This window comes from Lactuca saligna, chromosome 3, assembly GCF_052625555.1.
Source record: "Lactuca saligna cultivar CGN05327 chromosome 3, ASM5262555v1, whole genome shotgun sequence".
Classification (NCBI taxonomy): domain Eukaryota; kingdom Viridiplantae; phylum Streptophyta; class Magnoliopsida; order Asterales; family Asteraceae; genus Lactuca; species Lactuca saligna.
In genome coordinates, this window is record NC_136419.1 from 178417765 (window position 1) to 178427655 (window position 9891).

Genomic DNA, 9891 nt, shown 5'->3' on the forward strand with positions numbered 1-9891 from the left:
AAAGGAGTTCGTGAGTGATTATGGTCGGTACTAGATGTATTCTACTTTTTCAGGTGAATGTAAAATTTTCGTTTTGTTAAACTGTTCTCGGTGGTTTGACCTACATCCCTATGATGCAGTACTGGTAAAGAGTTGAAGTAAGTTCGTAGAATGGTCACTAGACGATTGCTATTTCGAACTAGGCTATCATTGGTTGGTGGATAACATGATCCAACCTTTGACAAGATTTGGAAGTGATCCTTGAGCTAAATTACCACAACTCTATAATTTGACGAAAGTAAGCTTTAGATAGAATTATATTGATAGAAGAATGAAAGTATTTGAACCAGGATTGTCACAAGAATTAACCGACTGTCAATATCATTGATATTTAAGATGTAATAAGTTTGGGAAAATTAACCTTGGAGTAGGTCTTACATCATATCCGAAGTAGAAAAGCTTTGACAACATAAAAGCCTAACTAAAAGGTACTTACAGTACAAGGATAGTTACATAGAAAAGTGCTACATGGGGCATAGACAGGAAAACGATTCCTTATACCAATGGAAGAAAGGTAGAGCATCTTGAAGATCCTTGGGAGAGAATCCGATTTCTCTAGCTTGGAAGGTGAAGAATGAATGAAAAATGACTAAGTGTCATATATATACGAAGGGTTTACTGCCACCATGTGTTTATGGTTGTAAACTCACATGGTGTGGCCGTAAACTCCTCATGATGATGGCTAGGGCTTGTTTGATAGTTTACAACTTCAATTGACACTTCCTTTCACTTATTCTTTTGATGAATTAAGCTCAGAATGTTCAAATAGACTCTAAACTATGCTAAAAGTTAGCAGAAGTAAGTTTGATTAGATTTAAATATAGGGTTTGTACAAGATAGATATTTCGGGTTGTCACATTTAAGAATGATATATACTATATTTTAAAATTTTATGAAATATAAATATGATATTTAGAAATTAAATTGGACAGATATAACATTTGGAAATTGAAAATTGTTATTATCTCATAAAAAAAATTGTCATTTAATTAAGGTTTGAATTTATTAAAACTAGTTACACCCAAATTGAAAATATTCAATCCATTATAGCCTTTCAAAGAGAAACCTAATGATCATCAAAAAAAAAAAAAAGTTATAAGTCACCGTTGGAAGTGGCAAAGATAATACATAATAATAATTTTTATCATCAAGTGTCCATATAATATTAAGAAAACACTTGTCCCATATCATTGACAACAATATTCGTTACATCATATCAATCTTTCAAAAAAGAATAACTTTATTCGTTTCAAATATATGTGACACAAAACCGAATTTAACATGTTAGAAAAAATATGTCAACATCGTATCAATGAAAAGAAATTTAAAGAAAAAGTTTGAGTTTGATTAATTTCAAAACAAACCCAAAATTCTTAGAAAGAGATTGCAATTTGCTTAGACATTTTTTTGAAAATCCTGTAGATATTTAGTGGAGTTAGGCTTCAAGATTCGGATCACAAAGAGATAAATTGATGCTCATCTTTCCCCTACAATGATTTATATACTTTACCCAACTACCAATCATCAAAATTTTCCCCATAATTTCAATCCCAATCCACCTCTTCAATGGCGGATCAATCCAGACCCGTCACCGGCTACCCAGCTCACTCCGCCACCGGCTACCCAAACACCGCCACCGCATACCCTTATGTTGCTCCCCCTCCAACTGCCCCACAGAATCACGGGACATACTTCCACGTTGCCGGAAACCGTTACTACTCCGATCCATACGCGACCCAACAACGCGCCACCTTCGTCCACCGTTTCTTCGCCATCTTAATCGGCTCTATCCTCATCACCGGTATCATCATCTTCACCATGTGGCTCATCCTCCGCCCACAAATCCCTCAGTTCCGAGTCGAAACACTAACCCTTTCTAACTTCAATATTTCATCAAACTCATTAGTTTCCGGCGATTGGGACGCTCGTTTCATTGTTCGGAACCCTAATTCCAAAATTACTCTTTTCTATGATCAAATTGAAGCTGCCGTCTTCCACAAATCGGATTCAATTTCAGAGACTACTGTACCACCTTTTGTGCAGGGGACGAAGAATCAGACTTCCATTAAAGCAACATTCGCTTCTTTGACGGCGTATGTTGATGATCGAGATAGTATTAATGTAGAGAGGAATCATGGGTCGATTAATTTCAATATCAGAATGATGGCTAGGGTTCGATTTAGGGCTGGTTCTTGGTGGGCTAGACGGAGGATCTTGAGGGTTTATTGCCCTAATTTATCAATTGGGGTTTCTTCAAATAGTAATGGTGGAACTCTGATCGGTGGTACGAAGGAATGCAGGGTGGGTCTTTGAGTAGTGAATGAGTTTCAAGGTATATTCTTGTGTTGTTCAACTTATCAATTGAAAAGCTACCAATTTGGAGGTAGTTTGAATGATGTGAATAAACCCTAGTTTTTGGTATCTTGATATAATGTTAACCAATTGCATATTCTTGAATCTTGAATTCGAATTCGATTAGGTTTTAATAATGTTTATATGTTCCTTGATTTTGGAGGCTATATTTGTATATGTTGAGTGATTGATTATTACCTCTTAGCTAATGGTTAAGAGGTGAGAATTCTATCATCCATAAGTGAGGTTTTAGGTTTTCATTTTTCTTGTTTGGGGATAAATAATTTGTATGTATACAAGCAATTAGGTCATGCAAATAGATACATTAATACACGTCTTGATTATGTATAGATAATACTTTCATCAAATGTTGAATACTAATATAACGTTTTTGTCATTAGATTAACAAAAAAAAGTGTAAGTCATTGATATATGATTCATAAGTTTAAGTTAAACCAACTCATTCGTTTCAAATATGTCATTGTAACTTATACGAGTGTGTGCCCTTTTTGTCACAAGCCTAATAACCTTTGGTTTACAGGATTTCCAACTAGTTCCCATGTGTAATTCTTGTACAAAGGAGGACATTTCTTCTTTCATGAATTTTTTTGTACTTGTTTTTATGGTGGGACAAACTCCTTCATATAGGCTTAAAACAATTCTCCACTTCAAGCATACTTATATTATCATGTTTTCTAAACTGTTCGCTTCATGTTATGTACGTAATCATAACATATTCATGCATTTCACATCGTTCCGGATTGTATGAAATCATGACATATTCATGAATTTAACAAATTTTGGGATTGTACATACATTTGTGGTGTTGTTTTACTTCAAATGTTATGGTTGTTTTTGCAAGTGGGTGCCCTAAGATGAAACGGGTGTGCCAATTTCAACCCAAAATTCCAACAAAATCCGAAAATAATGTGAAATAAGCAACAATTGCGTTAAAATTTAGACGAAATTTCAATGAGTTTTTGGAAATATTCTATTGAAAACTACACAATTTTGTAGGGATGAGCAAAAGGACCGGACCGGTCGGAACCGGCCCGAACCGGACCGGAACCGGGAACCGGCTTCGGCTAAAATCAAGAACCGAACCGGCCCGGCGGTTCTACCGGTTCCCGGTTCCTACCGGTTCTTGTCGTGTCTTCAAATGTTGGAACCGATCCTTCAAAAATAGCATCATACGGTTTCGGTTCTTGCCGGTACTACCGGTTTTTGCCGGTTCTACCGGTTCCGGTTATATCGGTTCCGGTTCCTACCGGTTCCCGGTTCCAAAAATCCACAAAAATAACGTCCCGGTCCCGGCTCGACCGGTTCCATCGGGTTCCGGTTCCGGTTCCGGTACCGGTTCCGGCCGGTTCCTCGGTCCATATGTTCATCCCTACAATTTTGCTTTGCTAAGGTAATATCATATTATAAATTTCGTATTTCCAAAATAGCATCAACTAACTTTGTGCATTTCAAAACAATTAGATATACTTTGCCTCTTACTCACTTAACTTTGTGCATTTCAAAACATTTAGATATACTTTGCCTCTTACTCACTGTAGACGAATCGCCAAGGCCATAAGGGTTATGTAATGTCGGAATTTGAATATAGATATCAACTATATCTTTCATATGTCTTATCAAGTCATCGTTATAAAAAATTTCACTTGGTCAAAATAAGCAATGATAGCAGATATTTTGTATTATGAAATTTCAATAACATATCCAAAACCTAACAAAAAGTTAAATAAATATTTAGATATAAAAATATCATTTAGTTGAAATGAAATAGTTATAGTTAAAATTTAAGATTTAAAATGCAAGAAATAATGTGTTTTATGTAAGGGATAATGATTTAAAAGGGTAATATATTATTTGATTCGTACATATTTAGTCACTGATTTTTTTTCGTCCATATTTTCCCCTTCAACTTGTTAAATTGTACACATTTAATCCTTATGACCGGCTACTCCAGGTTAGCCGATAAAAATGACTTAATAGGGTAATATATTTCTCACTTTATACACATTTTGTCCTTAATATTTTTGTACACATTTAGTTATTAATATATTTTTTTTTTGTTGCAAAATAAATTATATTTGTTTTTGTACCAATTCAGTACTTATGAATGATTTCTTTAGGTTTTTCTCGCGATATCTTACGTGGGATAGTCATATGGTGGTGGGATAGGTTGAGGTGGTCTTGATATATGTTGTAGGCCAAGATACCTGGTGCGGGTCGACTGTAAGCCGTAGGTACAGAGGCTCAAGAAGAGTGGTTGAGTTAAGGCGACATGCCGAAAAATCCCAAGTATTCCAGTCCGATGATTGATTGAACATGTTGCATGTTGGCATTCCAGTCCGATGACTGATTAGGTCAATATATTCCAATCTGATGAGTGTGGACCCGTATACATGATAATACGTTTGTTGTATCGGGTATTTTAGGAGAAGCTCACTAAAATTTGTGTTTACCCAATTGTTTATGTTTTCAGGTTCTATCGTTGATCGTGGGAAAGGGAAGACAAGATTGTACACACTCATCAACAGTATTAAGAATTCCACGTTTCTTATATTACTCTGATTTTCGATAAATATATTTTGAAATAAACATTTTTTTTGTAATAATGGATTTATAAGCAAATCTGAACCGATTTCTTAACCAAAGCTTCAGTTTTTTGAAGAATAAAACCCCAAAAACAATTTTATGTTCGATTTTTGAAGAGCAAACTTAATTTCCAGAAAGGAAATCGAAGATTTCTAAGTGTGTGTTCATGTTTTTTTTTTTTTTTAGTGTATGCTCGTGTTCATCCTATTCTATGTTCGTGTTCATCTTTTCATATTTCGATTTTTAAATAATAAACACAATAACACGCACACACATAAGATCTGGGTATGTATTCTTGAAAATCGAATAAAGATATATGAAGATCTGGAAATCGAATGAATATATATATGAAGATCTGAAAATCAATATGTATGTTCTTGAACAAAAATCGTGTGTGTTCTTGAATGATGTGTGTTCTTAAACAAAAATCATGTTTTGATCTAATTCGTGTTCCATTTGTGAAAATGAGACGTTACACATAAACATCAACAGTCTCACACACTTCGTTAATACTTGTCACGTATTCATAAATATTGAATGAATACAAAAACAAAAATATATTAAGGAATAAATATGTACAAAAATATTAATAATTAATGTAAGTTATTTTTTCCGGTTAATCTAAAGTAACCGATCATAAAGACTAAATGTATACAGTTTTTGAGAGGTAAATATAGACGGAAAAAAACTCAATGACCAAATGTATACAAATCAAAAAAATATAGAGTAAATTACACGAATGGTCCCTATGGTTTGGGGTAATTTGCGCGTTTGGTCCCTAACTTATTTTTTTAACTCGGAAGGTCCTACTGATTGTTTTTATTACGTTTTTGGTATTTATTGTTTGTTTTTGTTACGCGTTTGGTCCTTATCATACCTAAAAAGACTATTATTTAAATAAGAAAAAATGATGGGGTACGTATGGTAAGGTGAAAATGGTGAGATTAGGGTATGTTTATTTAAATAAATTAAAAAATAAAGGGAAAAATAAACTTTTTATATAAGACAGAGACCAAGCGCGTAACAAAAACAAACAGTAGGGACCTTCCAAGTTAAAAAAAATAAGTTAGGGACTAAACGTGCAAATTACCTTAAACCATAGAGACCATTCGTGTAATTTACTCAAAAATATATTACGCTTTAAGTAGGAGAAAATCAGATTTTTACGTTTTCATATTGTGTTATTTCGGCAAATGGATAAAAGTGGGTGATTTCCCAGTATTTTCCAAAATCATGAGGTTATTTTTGTAAAATCCAACACAAAAAACAAACCATTGAATTGTTAATCGCGTCTTTATATACATTCGTTAACTATTGGGTTGATTTTATTGTACTTTAAAACTTTATGCGTATCGTTTTCGTCAAATTTTAGATAAGAAATTAATCATATGAAAGTTATTTCTCATTGATGTCGATATAAATGTAGCACTAAATGCAAGAAACAACATACTTTCAGCTACATGCTTTATAACACGTTACTATAATTTCTTTATATTATCACAAAACACTTAATATTTTTTTTTCTTATTACACAAGTATACTTCAAAAAGTCCACCAAATTATATCATAAAAACATAAGTCTTTTATCATAACTATACTTCAAAAAAATCTACTCGATTCAAACACTAATAATTACTTTATATTTGATAATTTGAATGACACCGCTATAATTCAACAAAAAGATTATTCAAAACACCTAATAATAACCAAAACAATCACAATTTCACTCCCCATAGAAACAAACATGCAAAGCAATAGAAATAGAAAAATAAAAAATAAAAAAAAATCCTTCTATGTTAAGAATCAAAATCTAAATATCATAAACTACAAAATCACGTAGAAAAACATTTTTAAGTACAAAATAAAACCCATTACTACTAAACAAGAATCAAAACATAAATCACAATTTCATACCTTTTATCAACCTCAAGGCAACGAAGACCCATTTTCCATATTAACATCAAGATTCCACCCTCTACATTTAAAAAATAATCATGTATAAAGTTTATATCAACAAAATAATTTATAACTTATAAATAGAAAAGTAAGAAATTTGATACTTTTCTGTAGCTTCTGCTTTTAACTCTTCAATGTTGGCTTCAATCTTGACACATGCAGCTTCAATTGCTATGTTTTTATAACAGAGCTCCTTCCATTGTGCTGACAATGCATTAAGCTCATATGCAGTATTTTGCTGTTTTTTAAAAAATATAAAAAGTATATGTGAAATTAATAAAATATAGTATGATAAAAATAAGATTAATTGTTGCTATATTTAGTAAGAATAATGTTACCTGATGATATTTTCTTTCTCGATTAACGGTTTCTATCTTTTCGTTTAACTCAGCTGCTTGTGCTTGCATTCTGTGGAAAACAACAAATGCCGTGTGTGAAAAAGACGTAAATACCCTCAGCATTGAATTTTCATCAAACTCTATTCCTTCATATGCAAAGGGTCAAGAAATGGAATTGAATTCCATCAGATTTAACTCAAATGAATGTTTAACTCATTTTTTTTTTATGATGAAGATGAGGAGGGCATTCACGTCCTTTCAACATTAACTTTAATCATAACCAGAAAGTGTTCTTTTTTTTTTTAATTATAACTATATATAAACCAAGCAAGAAATTATAAAACAAAATCAATAAAAGGGTAATTCAGTCATTAACCATATCTCCATATTCAATTCTTTTGATAGATTCCATTCTTTCTAAAATCAATATAAGGTTGTAAGTATAAATTTCCTTATAACAAAAACAAAGTGCTTTAAAATAATCACATAAGAGAAAGAATTTAAAACTGATAATTGTGGTTCAAACCCAACAAACAAATTAATTATTTTTAAAGCAATATAAGTATAAAGACGATGAAATTTTGAAAGGAGATTGATTACACTGACCTTGATAAAAATGCTTCTAGTCTCTGATTGTGTTGTTTCCATACATCAGCTCCATATTTTGACATTAAATCCAGATTTTCCAGCCTGGCATCACATAAGAACAAGTTAAAACACAAAATCAATGGAAAAAGTAAAGAATTTGAATCTGTCAAACATGAGATCATTGGAATGGAATTGAATACCTAATAACTTGATGCTGAAGCAAACGTTGAGATTTCTGTAGTGCTTGTTTCCAAGCAGTTTCATCATTCCTTTTGTTAAGTGATGGAGTCTCAAGTCCATATCTTGACATATCAAGAGGCACCATTGGTTTACCAGATCTCACCCTTTCATACTCCCTTGCAAGCATTGGATAATTCTTTTTAAAAAAAAAAAAAAAAAAGAATTAGAACATGTATCAAAACATTTGATTGATAACTAACAATTTGCTACATACATCAATTCCATTGTCAAAGAGTACTTTACAGCATATTTAGAAACCAAATAAGTAATTTATGTTCTAAAAATAGTGAGATGTTGATCATGTTCTTCTCTTGTTCATAAGGAGGTGATGAATTTGATCAATGCTATTCTACCACTAATAACTCAAATGGAAATTTCTTTCAGGCCCAAAAAGAACTATGGCGACATCACAATCTAAATCTTGTCGCTTCACCTGCATCCGCTTCTTTCCCTTCATCTTCTGTACAATATTGATCTGTTTCCTACAGAACTCATCCAATTTCTCCGGATTTACATCGAAGATCTCATAATATGTTCCAAAACCTTTTGTATTCACTTGCTAAAAGACTAAGTTGAACACTGCTTCCACTAGGCACTACAACAGCATAATTGCAATTGGTAGCTTGCTCTTGTCAAACTCGCTTATCGTATAACAACAAAATAAGAATTGCACTTGCACAATTGTACACATATGTATGCAAATTCAGAAGCAGACACAGTACAGTTTTGCAAAAAGAATCGGGGGATGTAGTAAAACCCTAGAAAATTTAGCAAGATGAGAGAATACCTCAAAATTAAACTTGGCAACAGGAGGGAGGTCTTTAAGGTAATCCGAAGGTTTCTTAGAGCTACAACGCATCTCTTCTTCGATTAAACGGTCAACTTCGGCTTTCACTTTGGGGTCGCCGTATTCGTCATCGATGTAGGGCAATGCGTCGATTTGCGCAGCACTACTGGACCAAGAAGGCCGCGAAGATGGTGGAGCTTCTAGCAGCATAACCTTTTCTCCGTTGTTTATGGTGGTTGACGTCGCCATTGTTGAGCGCTGTTTTAGCACTTGCGACTTCTTCAAGTATAAAACGACGATCGGTTCTGAAAATAGAAGAGCAAAAAATTTCGGGTGGGAAGTGAAAACTGGGAACTAGGAATAGGGCAGGGAAATAAGGATGAGGTTTTATCTGTCAATATGTTTATTAAATAATCTATTTAATAATAAATGGGTTATATATATATATATATATATATATATATATATATATATATATATATATATATATATATATATATATATATATATATATATGCTGATCTGTTTATATTTTTAATAAAAAAATTATTTTATTTTTAAATGTATTTATATAGAGATTGGTTATTTAGAGAAAAATGTAGTATTGTTTACTTATATTAATTATTATTTTGTATTATTTTTTTATTTTTATCTTTCTTATCCACTTGATACTCATGTTGATATCAATAAACTAACTCAAAACGTCATGGATATGAACATTGCCGAAGACTAAACAAAGGTTACGAGTTCTAATAAACTTTAAGTTGAGGTTTGGTGAGTTATTGTTAAGGACAACCATACATTTTTTAATTTTACATGTGTGTGTTTTAATCTTGAATATTGTTTCTACTTAAAGGTTGAAGTTCATTATAAAAAAAGAAAATTGTGTTGACAATTGACTTTGTTTTTTAGGAGAAAAAAATGGGAATTATGACTAATACTTTAGCACTTGAATTATCTATGTTTGTAGCAATGTTTAGTTTGAAT

At 32.3% G+C, this 9891-nt stretch overlaps 2 protein-coding genes across 2 annotated transcripts; one reads left to right on the plus strand and one right to left on the minus strand.

The window, feature by feature from the left end:
* The first annotated feature begins 1405 nt into the window (after window positions 1–1405).
* On the plus strand, window positions 1406–2558 carry LOC145037534 (NDR1/HIN1-like protein 10). The gene has a single exon (XM_078986221.1). It carries the CDS (start codon window positions 1606–1608, stop codon window positions 2350–2352), a length of 747 nt encoding a protein of 248 aa, XP_078842347.1. The 5' UTR covers window positions 1406–1605; the 3' UTR covers window positions 2353–2558.
* Window positions 2559–6771: 4213 nt separating this feature from the next.
* Window positions 6772–9266, minus strand: MOS4 (modifier of snc1,4). Its single transcript, XM_078986222.1, has 6 exons — window positions 8905–9266; window positions 8078–8253; window positions 7896–7979; window positions 7290–7359; window positions 7056–7189; window positions 6772–6970 (listed from the first exon to the last, which is right to left on the minus strand). Exons 1-6 carry the CDS (start codon window positions 9151–9153, stop codon window positions 6922–6924), a joined length of 762 nt encoding a protein of 253 aa, XP_078842348.1. The 5' UTR covers window positions 9154–9266; the 3' UTR covers window positions 6772–6921.
* Window positions 9267–9891: the final 625 nt, after the last annotated feature.

Coding starts and splice junctions, on each gene's coding strand:
- LOC145037534 (XM_078986221.1), top strand. CDS start 1,606: ATGGCGGATCAATCCAGACCCGTCACCGGCTACCCAGCTCACTCCGCC.
- MOS4 (XM_078986222.1), bottom strand. CDS start 9,153: ATGGCGACGTCAACCACCATAAACAACGGAGAAAAGGTTATGCTGCTA. Junction 7,980..8,077: donor CTTCAGCATCAAGTTATTAG/GTATTCAATTCC, acceptor ATGTGATGCCAG/GCTGGAAAATCTGGATTTAA. Junction 7,190..7,289: donor GAGAAAGAAAATATCATCAG/GTAACATTATTC, acceptor TTTAAAAAACAG/CAAAATACTGCATATGAGCT.